Source organism: Athene cunicularia (genome assembly GCF_003259725.1).
Source record: "Athene cunicularia isolate RWA chromosome 9 unlocalized genomic scaffold, athCun1 chr9_part1, whole genome shotgun sequence".
NCBI classification, from domain to species: domain Eukaryota; kingdom Metazoa; phylum Chordata; class Aves; order Strigiformes; family Strigidae; genus Athene; species Athene cunicularia.
The window spans coordinates 8,483,156-8,501,886 of NW_020799110.1; the positions used below are offsets into that span (position 1 = coordinate 8,483,156).

General features: G+C 45.0%; 1 protein-coding gene across 4 annotated transcripts in view; it reads left to right on the forward strand.

The window, feature by feature from the left end:
* The window catches only part of LOC113483594 (calcium-activated potassium channel subunit beta-2), a 155,955-nt gene that overhangs the window by 128,725 nt on the left and 8,499 nt on the right, over positions 1-18,731 (forward strand). For 3 of the 4 annotated variants that reach the window (XM_026855265.1, XM_026855267.1, XM_026855266.1), the window contains exons 2-4: positions 9,240-9,350; positions 15,809-15,979; positions 18,482-18,677. In XM_026855265.1, coding sequence (XP_026711066.1) covers positions 9,240-9,350; positions 15,809-15,979; positions 18,482-18,677 — 478 coding nt within the window. The remainder of the gene's footprint in view (positions 1-9,239; positions 9,351-15,808; positions 15,980-18,481; positions 18,678-18,731) is intronic. The other variant, XM_026855268.1, reaches the window with a different exon arrangement.

The following is an 18,731-nucleotide window of genomic DNA, read 5'->3' on the forward strand; positions in this document are numbered from 1 at the left end:
CCCCTAGTCAGCTGAGCCAAGAGAGTTTTATGGGGAGATCCGCTCTGCCAAAGACCAGGTAGCATTACACTGATAAGGAAGGATCCTGGAGGTGAGAATAAAGGCAATGTAAGAGTTGTATTTATTTTTTAATCCCATCTCTTTTAGAGCCTGTGATGAGCACTGTAACTAAAGGAATCTAACTGAATTAGAATTTCAATATGTCCTGAGCAGATTGGAGCTGTTTCCATTCATGAGCAGCACGTCCCAGCTGTAATTGCCTGCTTGCTTATCCACACAGCTCTTTACAGCTAATCCAAATGTGGACTCAAAAATAAATAGTGCCAGAGCATTCACTTCCCGCTGGGCAGTAGTTTTAGCTCGCCTCTGCCTTTGCTTTGTTCCGGCTGGTGCTCTCGATGGCACAGGGACTGACTCGAAGGAGATAAAAGATGATTGACCCACTCAAGGAATTAGGTGGGAGAAAAAACGCTCCTGCTGTATCTGCTCTGCCTGTTTGTGTTTTTTCTCTGGGTGCTGCTTTGCGTCTGTTTATCTTTCTGTGCCCTTACCTCTCTCCCCAGGCACATCTCTATGTGATCTGCTTCTCCTTTGTGGCTTCTCTAAGAGCTGCTGGTGTTCCCCCTGTCCCCAGCAGCACATCACCCTTCCCCTCTGTGTGCTCCTTCCTGCAAACACACCATCAGGGTTTTAAGCACTGCTTTCCTGAAATGAAACACTCTCTTCAGGGATATTTAAAAGCCATGTACTTCTCAGATCAGATCTTCTCTGGAGAGGTGTAAAGCTGAGGCACAGCTGCACAAAGCTGGAGCTGGAGGGAATGTCACCATGGATGGGACTTGGCACTTCCCCAAATTAAGGCTCTGCCTTTGCTCTCTGACATGGGAATCTGTATGTGTCTTGGCTCTCCTCCCTCCTCGCTGGGTAGAAGATCTTTTAGGCTATTTTCTCCACTACATTCACCACAGACTTCCTGGTAGACTTTGGCCTGTAACAGCCACTTATATGCCTCTGTTCATCACCTGTAAAACAGCGATGCCAACACCCTGTTTCTTCAGTTTGGGTGTAAACCTCAGGGCCCTGAGATGACAGTGGTGCAGGGACATATGAGTCGAGTCAGAGAGGTGTCCAGCTCCCACTGTGCAACCAATTATTCTTAAAAATAGTCTTTTTAGTATCCAAATGAGCATCCTTTAAAATCTGGTCAGGGGTACAGACAAAATCTCAGCTGCAGAGAAGGTCATTCCCATATGTGATGGTCACATCAAAGAGACTGACTTCAGCCTGGAGCTAGAGCTGGAAACACCTCCCAGCCCCGGGAGTGGAGGAGCAATGCAGCAGTGAGCCTCTACTTCATCTCCTTTCTCTCCCGCTCTCTATATTTCCCACTGGGTTTATCATGGCATCATCACGAGACACAGAGCATGTTTGCTGCTACCCATATGCTCTTAGCCAGCCAGCCTGGTCGAGGGCCATATAGCTCTTCTGGTGCAGCGCAGAACCCAAGGCGATATATCCCCCTGCAATTACAGACAATTGTGCTAATATTTAAAGGAGACCATCAAGTGAGGTAGTGCAGCACTTTCATTGCCTTTATTCTCACCTCCAGGATCCTTCCTTATCAGTGTAATGCTACCTGGTCTTTGGCAGAGCGGATCTCCCCATAAAACTCTCTTGGCTCAGCTGACTAGGGGCATGTTGCAGGTGGGTCACCCAGTACTTGCCACTGCCGCAACCCCTCCCAAAGTCAGCCCATTTTACAGGCAGATTGTGTCCTTCTCTGAAGCCAGAGAGCAGCTGAGATGATGAATATAGTGCTTGTCCGATGTGTCACTTGCTACGTGAATTCAAATTCAGCGCAGAAAGCTAAAAATGTTTGCAGAGTCTTGACAGGCAAAGGGGACAATTATCCTCAGCTGTTCCTCACAAATGTTGATCCCTGGTGACTGCAATGTGCCAAGAGAGGCATTGCCTCGTGCTTGGATTGCAAACTCACCAGCACCAAAACACGAAGAGGGTAATAAGGGCTGGCTCTTCACTAGATGCTCTGCTACCTGGAGATGGCCTGAAAGTGTCCTCTGCCGGGTACAGTGATGGGACTAGCACACCCTTGTACAGATGAGGAAGCTTAGGCCATAGTGTCAGACTTCTCCAAGGTGGCCAGAAGGTCGCCAAAGATGAGAGATAGGGGATCTCTTACTTGCAATGACAGATAGTACTTCCCTCCTTTGTAGCTGACCTGGGGACACGGGAGTTTCTTCAAAAAGTTGCTGTTTCAATCAACTAAATCAGAATAATTAAGACTAACACAGTGTAATGAAGGTGAGTGAAACAAGTCATCATGGGGATAGTAATGTATGGGAAGAGTCACTGGAAAAAATAGAAAAGAAAAAGTGGAGAAAGAAGTTAAGGTTTAAAAGTTCAAGAAGAATAAAGACTGTAAAGTCTACAGCCTGAAGTGCTGTGTGGGCTTAGACTCGTACTAGGAAGGTAGCTTTTGGGAAAGGGGAAGCCCGAGGATGAAAAGCATCATTAAATGGCAAGGCTTGAAGGTTTTTTCAAAACACAGAAAGCCAACACTGGAGAAAAAACATAATGAGATGGAAACCTGGAAAATTCAGATGTTACTCTGTAATATTTAACTTTGAAGTGTGAACATGTTGCATGTTTATGTGTAGCAAAAAGGTATAGATACCTCAGCCTTTCTGAATATCTCTCATGCTCCAGTATATACTGGGGAGAGGGAATTAATAATTGTACTGGGGAGAGGGAATTAATAATTGTAAAGGATGACTTGAAGTTGTTTGAAAAGAAACCCAAATGCTCCTGTGTTCTGCACAGCTGCATCCCCATGTGATGTGAGGGCTTCAGTTGTCGGTGGCAGCCCCGTTCTTCTCCTTTGACATGGAGTGTTCTAGACAAGCCTGTGCAATGGGAGCCCAGCAAGACTGCCCTGGGTCCAGAGTGTCTCCATCATTCAACTCAAAAACTAGATAGAAATCTCAGCTCTGAGCTCTGGGGAGATTTAGGAGAAGGGCCAGAAATAGAGGTGAATTCATTAATGAAGCATCATTAGCCATGAGTTTTCCTAAACTCTTGTCAGTATATTAACACCAGCTGCCCATTGTCCATTTTCCCTTTGCCATAATGAGGAACCCCAAATTCAAGGTCACCTGCCAGGTGGATTAGTCAGTTAGTGCAGCTGGAGCTCCTGAGATGCTCCAACGAGAACAGTTAATTATGTCACTGTCCTGCATCGTGCCCATTAGCTTGTGGTACAGCAAAGTCCGGTCACGAGGCAGAAATACACCATTTGATATTGCTGTTGCTGCTTCACAATTTACGGTTGCTGCTGCCAGAGCGTTAAATGTTCCCTAAGTGGTAACTGTCTTCTACTAATGCAGATGCATTTCTTTTATGAGTCAGCTTATTGCTGTTCTTCTTGGTCCATGCTTGCTGTTCATCTGTAACGGCTGCAGACAAGTGGGATTAGGTCAAGCAGATACTGTGCTCAGATGGAGACCAGCAGAGAAAACAGATATTTTGACTACACAAGAAACACTGCCCTCTGAATTGTGTCAGAACAGGGGAACTGCCAGCTAGGTGTTCACCTGCTTTGTGGTTTGCATCATCAAAGCTAGTGTATAAGACCTCCCTTGGTACATGTGTACTGGGGCTTTTGGGTCACACCATGGCCACGGTGGGTCTCGCTCAGATACCCCAGGCAGACACCTGCTCAGTTTTTACCACCCAGTTGGGTTTCTCCTCACCCTCTCCATGGTCTGGCTCTGTTTCCATCCACCCCTTTAAGCTGCCATGGACCCTACTGGGTAGTCAGACATTTCAGACATTGGTTTTAGTCCTGGGTCCAGCTCTTACATTATTTCAATACTAGGACTAGAAAATTCCCCTGGATCATCTCCTGCATCAGACAGGAACATCTTAATACAGTAGTTACCACCACCACTCTACCCAGGAAGCTCTCCCATGCACTAAGGCACCTGGATGCCAGGCTACCCAGCAGTCAGCTTACACTTTACATCAGAAATTCAACAGGCTATTTTATTTATTCTCCCATTCTTCATCACACAATATTTATCCCTGTTTTCTGGCTCACCAAAGCCATAGAAAAACATACTATCATCAGATATAGGCATGGGTAAGATCTGTTGTGGCATAAAGTCTAACGGTCCCTATTCAGTAAATTCACCTCAAAGTGAACCACCATCCCCTTGCAGGTTGGCTTTGATGCCTGGTTTCAGCCTCTTCCTTTTCTCATGGGTGATGGTGGCTGGAACCACCCCCAAAAAATTCTCTTCAACCTTGAGAGAGACCACACGTCTCCCACCACTCAACAGCAGCCATCCCGTCTGTCCAAGAGCTGCCACAGACCGCTGTGTTGTGGCACAGGGAGAGGTTAACATGTGGTCTAGCAGGAAAACTTCAGGCTAATGGGGAACTGCCTCAGGGTTCAAATGAATCCTTGGCTGGGAAATATTGGGATGAAGCATCCAGAGCACTTGGTAGCGTGGACAGTGCAGGACATGGGTGTATTCAGACAAAGCTTAAGAGGTCAGTGATTATGTCTTTAGGTGTATATTTAGCTTTTGTTGGCTTCTGATAATTCAGAGTGTCTTTTATGAGGCAAAATTAATGCAAGTGCATCTCATTTTACAGTGGCCACATTGTCCAGGAAGTGAAATGCCATAAGGAGAGCAAAGCTCATTAATTTGGTGCCATAAATGGTTCTTCAAGGTCTCGGAAACGCTACGATTAATATAGACAGAGGCAATTACAAATAAACACACATATAAAACCCAGCTTTCCATCTAAAAATGTGGTCTGCAATATCCCTCTTTGGCTGTTCACAGCTGTGGTAACCTAGAGGTAAGGGACATTTCACACCAATTGTGACATAAACCAAAGCCTGAGGAAAGCAGCCAACCCAGGGTGAAAGTGAGGACAACAAAGCACTTAATGTAGTTCCCAAAGTATCAGCTAAGGGATTTTCAGATTCACCCTCAGAATTATATCTTTTTTTGAGCAATTTCAAGCAAATGCTGCCCCAGCATATTTTCTTCACACTGCAGTCCTCTCTCAGGTGGTTGCTGTTGAGTGGACATGTTGATGGGGCAGTTATTCTAATCTTATAAGAACTATCTCAGGTCCTCATCTTGAAATGGCCAGACAAGTAGAAACCTTGTCAGATGTGCTGGTTTAAGCCCTGCCAGGACCGGAGACCACGTTGCCGTTGTCCCTCCCCCACACTCAGCCAGTCAGGCTGGAAGTGAGGCACAAACCCCGGGTTAAAATAAGGAGAAATTTAATACAACAGTGTGATAAACAATCTGAACAACAACAGTAGCAATGATAACAACAATAAACAGCAATAACAGTAAGCAAGACAAAAGATATACAGAGAACTACTGCAATGGTTACAGACAGCTTGCTCACGTGCTTCCCGTCACCAAAGCCACAAAGGAAAAGTTCCCACGCTCACGCACCTGGACCTGACGTCAGCATGGTATGAATAACCCACCTGGAGATCCCTTCCCCCTTCTCTGCAGAGGAAACTTAACCCTATCCTAGCTGAATCAGGACATCAGGTTTTCTAATGAGTTCCATAAAATTCACCAGAAAATAATGCTCAAGAGGAGGATGAGAACAGGGGAAGATGGGAGGAATGGGTCAGCCCTGGGCAGACCCACTGTGTCAGCATCATGGGCCCTTAGAGCTGTTCCATGGCCAGTGCAGAGCAGCGAAGTGCCCTGGGCACAGGTGTACATGTATTCATAGGAGGTTGTACACTTCTTACTCTGCGTTTCTCTCTTAAACATTGTGCATTTGTTCAGAATAGACCCAAACGTGAAGAATGAGGTGTGTTTTGTAAAAATCAAAGCTTGGTCTCCTTGCCTGTCTCTGTGTCAACCATGCCAAGACACAACTGTATTGATGCCACAATAACAAAGGAGATAACAACATTCAGGTAAAGTCAAGCAGAAAGCCCAGAGTCCGACCCAGCACCCTGACTCTGCCAAAACTCACATCAAATACAGCAGTTTGCAGGTAACCTTCCCTATAGGAATATCCCCTATAGAGTCCCGATAGTCAAAAATCAGCTCGAAGCACCTCTTCTAAACTGTTTTTAACAAGTATTGTCATGACTTTAGGTGCTCCATCTGTTCAAGCAATAGCCCAATCCACTTTTACTCTAAATGCTAGGCTGACATCCTGCAGTAATGAGTTTCACAGGCTGATTACTTGTTGCATGATAAAAATATGTTGCCAGCAGCTGACTCAGAGAAGCAGTGGGCAAATAAAAATTAATGCTACTTGTTTCCTCAGAAAAGAGAGAGGAAACACTGAAGGAATGGGCTTCACAGTCCTGCCTTGGGATTAACTCAGGGGAGGAGAAAGGCATGGAAATTTGCTAACTGACCCGGTGGGGCAGGACACAGTTGTGTAGGTCGTAACCGTTCTAGGTTATGAGTCCTCCAAAGGCCTTCAAAGGAGGGTCTTGGGGAGTCTTTTCTGCAAAAGGCTCTTCCCTTACAGCTAAACCCCGCCTAAATGAACCATGGACTTTAGTTGCTTACATCTGACCTCTGGAGTGGCTGCTGTGATGTCATCAGTGTTACAATTTTACACAAAATTAGGTGTGCAATTGTGTGTTAAATAGTGATGGTTAGCTTGGATTGCCCAACTAATGGAGCAGACAGCATTAATGCTATCACATATGGACTGCTCCAGGGCACTGGCAAGAAGAGAGTCTGCAATCACTCTGACTTTGGTGGGAAGAGAGACACCTCTTTTGCTCCTCTGACATCTCCTCGGTGGGACAGAGCCCTCTCACTCAGCTCTCGCCCCGACAGTGCTCCTGCAGTTTGATCTGGAGCTTGAAAATCTGCCTCCCTGCCCAGGCAGTCCTGTCCAGGTGTCTCTGTAGACTCAGACAGGTGGCAGAAGCTACTGATCACCTCTAATGTGTGCCCAAGTTTTGCTTAATTAAGAACAGATTCTCTAATAGCATTCATCACCATCTCCTGATGGCTCTGGGACCACTCGGACTGTGGCAGCAGCACCAGCCAGGCTTTCCTGTCGAGCAGCTCATGTGTGACATCCTAAAGGGTGAAGTGGCAAATATATAATTTTATTTTCCAGCATTAAGGGACTCAGCCTGGGACAGGTCTCAGTCCAATATCTGATGTGACCTCTAGGCCCTTGGATAGTTGCTCTGAACCCTTCTGCATTGCTCGATGCAGGAACAGCAGCTTGTGCAGTGCAGGCTTGGCGGCTGCTGTGGTGCAGTCTGAGGGAACGTGGGTGCAATCTTACATAGCAGGGTGAGGATTAGACCCAAGGTCCTGCAACCCAAACTTCTGGCCAATATCACGATAAAAACCTTTCTTAGCCAGTGGCTATATTGATTAAGTCCTGGCAGATGCTATTTCACCTTCTTAACTACAGTTATTTCAGGGACGAAATGCTTTATCTTATTGTTTATCCCCCAGTACTTAACTACAGTGGTTGTAAGGAAAGAGGAGCCTTTCTTTGGCTCTCAGAGCTGTGCAGTGATGACCACAGAGTCAGGGAAAAGGCTGAGGGAGTTTTGCCTCCGTCTACCTCTCTTCTTTTGGACAGCCTTCTTGTCCAACTTACTGCGCATGAATGCAGCACAAAAGCTTTGTCAAATATTACCATGTCTTATTTTAAGCAAGGTCCCAGCCTGCAAGCCCCCAGCCAGCAACTCTGAGCATAGCAGCAGGATCCCAGCAGGGAGGAGATGACAGAGGCACCAGTTTGGCCAGTTTGCCCAGTCAGCTGCTCAACCAGAGTATGAGTTTGGCGTGGATCTGCGTCATGGACCTTGTGGTGGGGATGCGGGTTGACTCCAGATGAAGAACCCAATCCCTTGACACCCATCAGCCTGTCTGTGTACGGATGAATTCTGGCTCCTGTCCGTGTCAGTCTTCCCCTGAAGCCTCCCTTACGGGATTTAAGTATTCTCCCAGGTTCACCACTATGCAAATATTGAAATTAGTCTTTTGCTTGATTGTGTCAATAGTGACATTACAGACTTTTTCAGATGAGGAGCACTGAGGAATTCATGTGTCTTCTCTGCTGACAGCATCATCAGGTTTATTTTTTCAGTGAGCTAAAGAATGGCCCACAGTGTGTGAAAAACTTTGGCATTAAAGTATTTTGTATCTGGAAATTTTTTTTTTCCTTAAGCCTTTCTCTGAACACAGTAAAAGCACAAAGTGCTGTGCCATGAAATAATGCAAAATAATTCTCACCAGGAAGGGTCTCACGAAAACCAGGAACAGATTAGGAGGAGCTACTAGGGGAGCTGTAGCCCCACCAGCAGTTCCAATACAAGATATGCTTCCAGCCTGGCAATGAAGTCACCATCTGGAAAGATGGTTGTGTACATTCAGTTGACCTAGGGTAACCAAAATCTGCTAGGAATTACATAGATATAGTGAATGTGCCTTGAATCAGAGCAACAGCAACACTTCTTGAGATCCTTTTAACTCTATTTCTGATTCTGTGAGATCTAACTGAAGTACAGGGTTCAAATTCAGTCCCTAAAATCCTCTTCAGAAGACCCTGAGAGCCTGAAAGAAGGCAACAGGTCTCATACCCTGCTGTGAAACAAAGCAGCTCCTGGCCAGGAATCTAACTCACCTTGGCCAATTGGCCTTGGGACAGTAAGTTCTCTGTAGGAAAAGACATATTTGTCACATCAGTTACGTTTCCACAAAGTGCTGCGTTTACATCTCATACTTGTGCCTCATTCAAACATCCTCTTTGAGAGTCTCACCTTACTAAGGGCTGCAGTACAACGAAAAAACACTAATGAACATGTATGTATTTAAACAATTGCCACTGTGTCTCCAAAAAATACTGCATAAGAACATTGGATGCAGCTATTACCTTTTCTTAAGCTACCAATGATTTCTTGTCCATGGTGCAAATCCTTTGCAAATCCCTTGCAGCATGGAGTATAGCTAAGCCTGATTAGCCAGGATCACGTTTTACCAGTGGAGCTAATGAGATTTAGCCTTCATTCCCACATGTTGATCTGTCATCCCCATTAATTTACATCTCACCCTGAGTTAACAAATGGTCTATCTGCAGAGCACACTGGGCACAGCCACAGGGGATTTGGCACACTGGATATAATGTGGTCTGCCACACTGGATGGGCAGTGATAAAAATTATCCCTCTTCCCCCAGGTCCTTCCATCGTCCCACTGCAGCGAGCAAAGCCAACACTGGGCAACCCTCTAAAATGTTTATTTGGACCAGTGGCCGGAGTTCTACATCTTACAGACATGATGAGAAAAGGTAAACGGCATCTATGCTGATTGTCTCTTACGGGTTTGAATCTTTAGGAGTGTGGCCTGTAGCTTCTCTTCAGTGGCAGCACTAGAGAAGTAGGAGGGATGCGAAGGGTGTCCACCCCTTGCCTCTCATCCCCCCGGCTACTGCTCCACCGACAACAGGACCAGCCGATGAGTCCCAGGGTTAATATGCCAGGCCCAAACAGAGCAGAGGGACAATGTCAGAGCCAAAGTCTTCCTTGTTCCCAGGCCATCAACAGCACACTGTGACCGCGTCTGAGGTCAGCACACACAAATTGCACATTTAAAAGCACATTAATCCCCAGCCACAGGTTGCAGCCTCAGATACAACCCCCTTGTGAAACTTTTAGGCCATTTGCAGGTATTCTGCTTTCAACCATCAGCCCACACCACTCCCACAACCCCCTCCAGACAACACACACACACACACACACACACACACAGTGCCTCCTCTCCCCCAGCCAGATCATCGCCCTACGTAAATTTTACACATCTGGATGATGCATCCAGCTGTCAGAGACATTTCCATTTTATATGTATGCGTGTGTGAGAATGAGTGCGTGCACAATACATTGCACAATAGGTGGGGGATGACAAGCAGCTTGAAAGGGAGCTGGTAGCCCACCAGCCCACACAAGTGGTGTTGCTGGAGTGAACAGGCTGAAGGAGACAGAGAAATAAGAGAGTTACTGGATCTCTCAGGGGAGCAAGGAATTACACAGAAGAGATGGAAAGGGAAGGAGAGGTTTTAAGTCTGCAGACAAAGGCAGCACTCAGTTGGGAATGAAAGAAGTTAAATATCACTGATGGAAGAACAATTGTCAGTAATGCTCAGACTCATCCCTCCAAAATCTCTCTCCTTTGTAGTGGGATTTGCTGGACATCTTGTCTTGTCACAACCGGACACATTTCCCTTTCTTTTCTTTCCTTTCACACTTCCCCCGTTTGCCTCCTCTCCTTCAGTTCCCCTTGCAGTCACTATTAAATATGATCACAAAAAATCAGACTCCAGTGAAACAAAACCAGAGGTCAATGTATCTACAGTGCCAATTAGCAAAACACAGTCTTCAGTTATTCTAGTGAGACATCACTGCGTGCATCTGCTTAAGAAAATGCATTCAGGAGTTCAGGTGACGCTGAGTTGCTTTGGAGAACTGGCCCAATTGCTGAACTTTTCTGCAAAGGCTGCATAGATGTTCAGGTCTTTTGATAATCCAATCCCAAACAGATATTTCGAAGCCACAGAGACCATCTTGGCAACAAGTTTCCATGGACTTTCAGTTGGAGCTGGTTATCTAACTGCCTCATGTACTCCTGCAAGTCTCCTCTTTAATTAAATTTTCCCCAGGCTAATGTTCTTCTGCATTAAAACACCGTCATGGACAGAACAGTCCAAGGTTAGACACTTGGAGGAGATATCTGCCCACACGTTGGGCTGGCGGGAAGCCACGTGCTCCTGATTTGCATGGCCCACAATTCACACCATCCCTTCCAGTGGGACTTATTAGCTTGGGCTGAGCCTTGTACTAAACAGGGCTCACCAGTGTCTGGTCAGCTTAAACCCTGGGCAAAGCTCACCCCTCCCTGCAGAAACAGGAAGATAGGGAGCAGTATCCCTGTACTTACACACCACCCAGAGTAATTTCAGGTGGCTTTTCAAGCCTTCAGGTGGGTTTATTCCCCAGGTGGTCACGTAGAGCTGTACAGAAGGAATTGTTAATACCCTGTGAGTGATTAATAAAACAGAGGGAAAAAGAAGAAAAAATGGAAATAGGAGAGTGCTGACTTCAGCCTCAGGACTTCAGAGGAGAGGTGTGAAAACAGAGCAAGTGTTGCTGATGGAAGAAACTCATCCACCAGCGTCTGGCAGTGATTTTAACACATGTAAGGTCACCAGCAGCATCACTATATCAAACAGGCGGTGCATTTTAGATAAATGACTTCCCCTAAATGACCCTTTCCTAAAAATCTTTGTTCTTTAAACTTCAGACAGTAAGATTGCCATGTGGAGCAGCAAACTTGTCACCTGACACGTGTTACAGTCACAGACTTCTGAGGGATCGCACTCTAATAATAATCTGTGCAGCAATGTGTCACTTGATGAGGGGGAATCAGAGTCTTCTCAGTGGAAGGTATCTCTCAGTCATCTCTTTTTGCAGGATCAGGCCCAAAATGTATATATTTTATTGTTGTTTTAGACATCCACAGTTCCCCAACTTCTACTTGTTACGCTGCGTAAGCCTAGTCAAGCCCTCATTCTTCCTCAGCTACCAGTTAGGCTTTCCACAACATCGTAAGCTCGGGAAACCAAAGCACTGGTTTGGTTTGGTTTGGTTCAGTTTGGTGGGGAAGAGGAAGGGAACCGAGTAAAGGAAATCTGTTTATATCGATAAGAATCCTGCTACAACCATCAGTGAGACTTTTGTGAGAGCTCCAGAGAGATTTTCCATTGCCATAACTCTAATAAAAAACCTAATGCAGCTAAATATACCCTGTTAAGAAAAATGTAAAGAAATTGGCTTCTGAGTAGAAAAGTCCCTGAATATTGGGAATTCTGCAGGTAAGATACAGGAGGGTTTTTTGACCCTTGCTTTCAAGGATTTGTGATATCAGTAAACACCTCAACATAAGGTAGTTTGTGTGACATCTGCATAACAACTGCGATATCAGAAAAGTGAATGTGAATTCAAAGTCATGCTGAATAATTCAGGCAGGCAAGTATCCCCACCTGAAAAGCCCCATGACCACACAGTGCCGGAGGAGGCGATGTCTCCCTCGGTGCCACACCATGGTCCTTTTTCAAGGGAAGGAATTTGAGGGTAGGTAATTTGTTGGTTTGTTTGGGATTTTTGTTGTTGTTGTTGTTGTTGTTGTTGGTTTTTTTAAGTAATTGCAGGTGCCTGGTTATTCTAAATTTCCAGTGAGTAAACTTGACACCCTTTGCAGAGCTCCTAGATGTATACATTTTGGAGCAAAACAAGAACTGCTGTACTGGGTCAGAAGAAGCATTATTTTAGTCTTTCCTGCTCTACGCGGCAATGCCCAGTTGCAACTCCTTTGCATACAGGACCATTCCTAATGCATGCCAAAAAGTTAATGACATCCTCAGAACTGTGGAGCAGTCCTGTGCCAGCAGAGCACAGAGCAAGTCGGTGTGCCTCACCCTTCACATAAGCAAGTACTAAAAGGTCACATACCTCACGATGGCAAATAAAGATCTCGGCTGCAGCGGATGCGGGGAACTTTACAAAAGATGTAGAACTTTTTTATTAAGGCCAGTAAGCTCAGACAGGACTTGTAACTCTTCCTGCCTGTCTTGTGTTCAGGCTAACATAACCCAGGCTTCTAATTTCATCACACAGGTCCTCCCTAAGCTTTCCTCTGGGGATCACATAAGGAGCTGCTGACCACATTGCAGAGGGATCCCTGCACTGCTGCTGTTAGAGAGCAGAGAGGGAAATCTCTGTTCTGTCCCCAGCGGGCACAGTCACGGTCACGGCCAAGATTTCCTCTGGCAGCTGAGCCTGTGTAGAGAGCCAGCTCATATTCTCTGAGCAATTTGGCAAAAAAACCTCACAAAAAGCCATGGAGATTTATCAGTGGAGAACTTCAGTTTGGAAATGATCAAGGGAGCAAAGACTGTCTGTCCTTGGAGTCTTGCTTTCTATTAAATATCTTTCCACAGCGCAGAGGGATCCCCTGTTCTGACAGGTAGGACTTCTTTAAAAACAAACAGCCCCCCTCGGTGTCGTATCTGGGGAGTTATCACAGGCAATCACAAGTAATAGATGGAGTCACCTAGACGAGTAGTGTCTGGGATGCAGTGATCTGTACTTAAACACACCGCAGCAGTCAGCTAATTGTGGCTGTGCATCCCTGGGATCCAAAAATCAGCCAGCTAAGCACGGCACTCTTCCAGCTCACCAAGCAGAAAGAGGTCCCTGGGCTGTGCCAAAAGTTCACGCGTACACAAAATCCCCGCCACGGAGAAGCACACACACGCGTGCAGGCCACCACTGCCACTCCAGCTAAATATTCTGCACAACGTATCATGTCCCCCCAAACCTGGGCTGTCAGGGGCAGAAAACGTCAAGTCCGGCAATAGCAGATGTTCCCAGTATCATACGGAGAAAACTGGCACCTCCTTGCTGCCGGCATGAGCAGGGAGGAGGAGGAGGGATGGTTACTCAGCGTGCCTCCTGGGCTGCATCAGGACCGGTGTGTCACAGGCTGGCACGTGCCACTCCACCGCACACCTCGGCGCGTGTCACCAGGCTGACTCCTGCCAGGCATTCAGGAGAAAACAGCCCTCAGTAAGGTGCACCAGGCCACCACGTTCCTGTCATCTGGGCCTTTGAATAACAAATATTTACAAAAGAGCAACTGCACAACTGCTCCGAGCACGACTCCCGAGGCAGAGCTCTAGCTTTATCTACTATGGCAGGCGAGCGTGGGAGATCCGCCTGGCAGGCGGTCACCGCACACCGTCCCCTTTGCCAGTCACCTTTTTTTTTTTTTTTTTTTTTTTTTACCTCTCGTTGCACGTTTCTTGGCTCAAGGCCACTTGGGAAGTGTTAGTAACCATTCTTAATTAGCTATTTGTTTTTAAATTGTCCATTTGTATCCCTTTTATGCCCTAGCTGCTCTGATGACACTAGTGAGCGATTGCACTGTGTCTGTTTTACGTCTATGCGCTGACATAAGTTATGCTGTGTGATCGGTTAATGTGCTGGAACTGCATGACAATCTCTGCCTTCCTGCCTGCTTCCATTTGGGAGCAATGCAAATCCTAATAGCAGCTCTCAGAGTTAAATACAGTTTGATAAATAATAATAGAAAAGTAACATTAGATTATTACTCTACATTACTTCTTTGAAGGCAATTGCATCTGCCAGTTCACAATATATTTTTTTCTCCCCAATACCAGAGAAAATTTTGACAGGCTGAATTACCATTTCATTTCCAACTAGGAAAACATTGACAAGATTTAAAGGATGGTTTTGAAGAGAAACCATGGACATCTAAATATGTAAATCACACTTCAATGAAGAAACCTCAAGGGGTCTTAGGTATAGGAGACTATTAACTGCAGAACCATCTAAGCAAGATTTTTGCTATAAAACCACATACCATATGTGCTTTTCCTGACTATGACTCATCATCTAAATACAAATTCAATTCCAGTTTTGGGGAGTTTATGATTAAACCTATTCTCTTGTTTCTGATGTGCTTATGTGCGATTTTACATCTGTCTTAACTCTATTTCTTTGTCCCTATTAGTGAACGTCAGTTACACGGTTGGTCTAACACAATGCTTTTCTCCAAGGTTGAGTGAAACATGGTGGTTTCAGCTTAAATGAGTGGTGGGTTTGCTAGAGCCCAAAGTGATGTTGATGTTGCTCACCTGCCATTTTGCAGAGAGTAGAAGAGGAACTTCTTCCACGTGTACAACTATGTCCGTGTTATGGTGGTGCCAGGGCTCAGAAGTGTGCGGTTCACATGCTTCGGGTGCTGCCTGGATGATTCAAAAGAACCGTAACAGAAAACACAGGAGATTTTGACCAGCCTCAGGTCTGTAAGTACATTTTAAACCCACAAAGTTTGAGTGTGTTTGAAATGTACTCAAATATTTCCTCCTTCGCCATTGTGTCCTCATGACCCATTGAATCATCAAAGGCTCAGAGATGAAAGGACTTATAGTTAGAAAATGCAAAGGACTCTCTGCTGAAGGGGGAATGGTTTGTTGTATCTTCTTTTTTTTTTTAATCCCAGAACAAATAGCTCTGGTGGATAATTTTCTGTTAGGGTTTTCACTGTAATGAGTAACTGGGCTTCCAGAAAGCTGTTTTATAAATAAAGTAAATAAGCTCCCAATCAAAAACCCCACAGAAATCAATTGCAAAATCCCCATAGTGTTTCACGAGCTTTGAGTCACACTCAGGAAAACTACCCAAACCGCTAGCCTGTAGAGAATTAAAAAAAGAACATGATCCTTTCAGATAATTTTAGTGACGTCTTTCTTCAGGCTGTTTTCTACATATGGTAACATAAGACCTGTTACCATATCGAACTGAAGACAAGACACCTCATATACTTAAACATCGTCTAGTGGCCTCAGACGGCATTGACAGGTCAAATTCACCTGTGGTATAATTCAACTGATCCAATGAAGTATCAAAGAAGGATTTACTGAGCTGGCACAAGTGTCTAGTCTTTGTGTTTGCTATAAGAGGTTTCTACCTTTTCAGAAATGGCTGTAATTTATTTTGGAGATGAATAAGTTTCCACCAGGTCAGAGTGAATCTGATGAAAAAGGACACCTGAGGACCCTTAGGCCTTTTTCTCCCATGAGATGGGTATGGAGGTGGAACTACCCACTCTGTAGAGGCTTCTTTGATTAAATATGAACTTTACATAACAATGTATTATTTTCAACCTCAGAAATATTTACCAAAAAATCAGGGATCACGATCTACTGGACAAAAGGAAAACAGTCACAGCCCTAAAAGCCGGAGAAGACCGGGCCATACTCCTCGGGCTGGCCATGATGGTGTGCTCTATCATGATGTACTTCCTCCTGGGAATCACCCTGCTGCGGTCTTACATGCAAAGGTAAATTCATGATGGTTACCCTGATCTCACACTCTGCTCCAGCTCACTTCATGTGGCTTATTCATACAACTCTTTTTATTTAAGTTTTATAATGTTTTTCTTTGATCAACATAGGCCTGATTCTGCACTTCCTTACCACAGTATAAGCTAGGCATAACTACAGTGAAAGCCAGTTGAATAATACCAGCAGAAGTGAGGGAAGAATTAGATAGCTGTTTGACAAAAATCTTGATCCAGGCTTTAGACTTGCCACAGTTTAACACCATTCTAATATCCATATCAGCTGGTCGACAGCCAGCTGAACCCTGTAAGCCTCTCGGGGGCTGCTGCTGAAAAGCCCAAACTCAGAAGAAAACAGCAAAAATATTTAGCAGCATCAACAAACAACACACTTTCAAATGAAGAATGAAGAATTAATTTGGGAAAGAAAGCAAGCTGCTTTGTAGCACATAGTTTTCCATGTAGGTTATTATTTTCATTTTAACAAGTGAAATCCTCCTGAAATACAGTAATTTGCCGAAAGTGAAAGATCATCTTTCATCATTACTGCACTGCACTGAATTTTTCTCAGGCCTTCTCCAGCTTCCTTCTCTGTCACAGATCAGAAAGTTTGGCCTGTGATTCATTAGCAGCATTTGAAACCAGTTTTCAAGCACCAGCCCTATTTAAAAATCCAGCCCAGACTGTAATAAGACTGTCAGCAATGTTTTTTCTGCCCCGATCAGTGGAGTTAGAAGAATGAAAAATGTATAACTGGGGATCAGATTATTAGTCTGTCATGCCCAAAACCACCATGAGGCAGTGTTGAACACCTGGCACAGTTTGGCTTATGCACCACAGGCTGCTTCTTTAGCCATGTAAGACGAGTGCCTACAGTCAACTGATACGAACATTCTCAATTATATTGGTGCACCTGCAGGAAAATATTCCTTCTTGACCCTGCAATGATAAGGAAAAAGTAGCAATGCCTGGGGATGAACTGTACTGATTTGCAGCACCTTTTTTGTGCGATAAAGGTATTTGTCCCTTTTTTAATCCAGGCAAAGTTTAGATTTTGAAAGCAGAGATCAAGACCCGTTAAGTATCCAAGAGCATTTCCTTTTCCAAATTGTTCTCCCACACCTTTCAGCAATATCAGGGTCAACTGCAGAGACTGCTAAGGTCAAAATTGCTCATGCGGAAGAAGACAATTTATATTACAAACTACATGAAAAATTGCCAGAAGATATCAAAGCACCTACAAAGTATCAAATGTTCCATCTTCACAAGTCTGCTGTAGGTAGCTTTTACTTTGTTACCCCCCATACATGAATAAAACAGCAGCCGAAAGGTGAAAGTGAGGAGAAGATGGCAACCCGGGAGTCTTTGCTGTCACTTCTCTTCGCACAGCCAGACCTCCTTAGGGGTTATTCTCCTTTACAGACAGCAATATCCCTCCAACAAAATACTGCCTGGGAGGGGAAAAAAAAAATCCTTTCACTTGATTTCCCCCCAGAAATCATAGCATAATTTAATATAAATGTAAAACAGAATATACAAGCAGAATTACTGCCAAAGTAAAATACCAAGAGGATTAGTCAGAAATCTTTGATATCACTTACTGTGTAAAGCCTTTTGTAGGTTTGGCAAGGGGCAAGCACAGCCTCGGCCCGTTCCTGGTGGGGTGCAGGACAGCTGTGCTGGGTGGGAGCCAAGGGGTGAGCGGGGCTCAAGGGAAGCCCTGGGGTGAAACCTTCCTTTCACAGAGCCCTCAGCATGCCCTTCCCACTGCTCTCATCCCTAAGGAAAATACAGCTGTAGGTTTTTAAAAACATGCAAGAAACCCAAGTGAACATTGCCAGTGCACACTCAGGCTCCGTCATTCCAGTTTTAGTCTCTGATGAATTGCAGATAAGCTGAACCCTCCAGAACAATTACAACCGCTGGCTTCACTTACAGAAAACTGAGCAACCTGCCCCTAGAAAAGCCCCTTCCACAGGTAGGGCTGTATGCAGCACCACTTGCATGTTACTGTGTCTTCATGAACATGAATATACGTACCCTGGTAATTCAAAGATGTCTTCCCAACCCTCCCTTTAAATTGAGCCAGGCTTGGTGGTTAACCATCAAGTCTTGGCCCAGGGTGTCCTGTCATGGTCCACTGTGTGTGTTGTGCTCTACCCAGGGCAGGCTCCTTGGTTTTCTTCTCTGATATCTCTGCTGATTCCCTTTGGTTTCAAATATACCTTCTCCAGGCTAAAAGTTCCAGTTCCCTTTTCATTTGTACATAGACATAAATGAATTGGGTATTTTTGTGCCCAAAGCACAAACTTTGGGTACTACAGAATAATACACTGTCTGTGATGTGTGACGTGAGGAAGTCCAGCCTTTGCTCAAAGCCCTGCAACAGACACCATCTCCTACAAGATGACCCCGGTATATCCCTGACGGAAAGCCTGAGCTGCATTTAATGCTTATTTCCCATTCTTGCCATGCTCTAACATCTCTTTTCTTCCTTTTTAGTGTCTGGACAGAAGAGACTCAGTGCTCGCTTCTCAATGCATCCATCACAGAAACCTTCAACTGCTCATTTAGCTGCGGTCCAGACTGCTGGAAAATTTCTCAGTACCCCTGCCTCCAGGTGTACGTTAATCTCACTTCTTCTGGCCAGAAGCTTCTGCTCTATCACACTGAGGAAACAATGAAAATTAATTCTGAGGTAAGAACACAGAATAAAATTTATTCCTAAATGGGTTTCTGGAGGGATACTCAC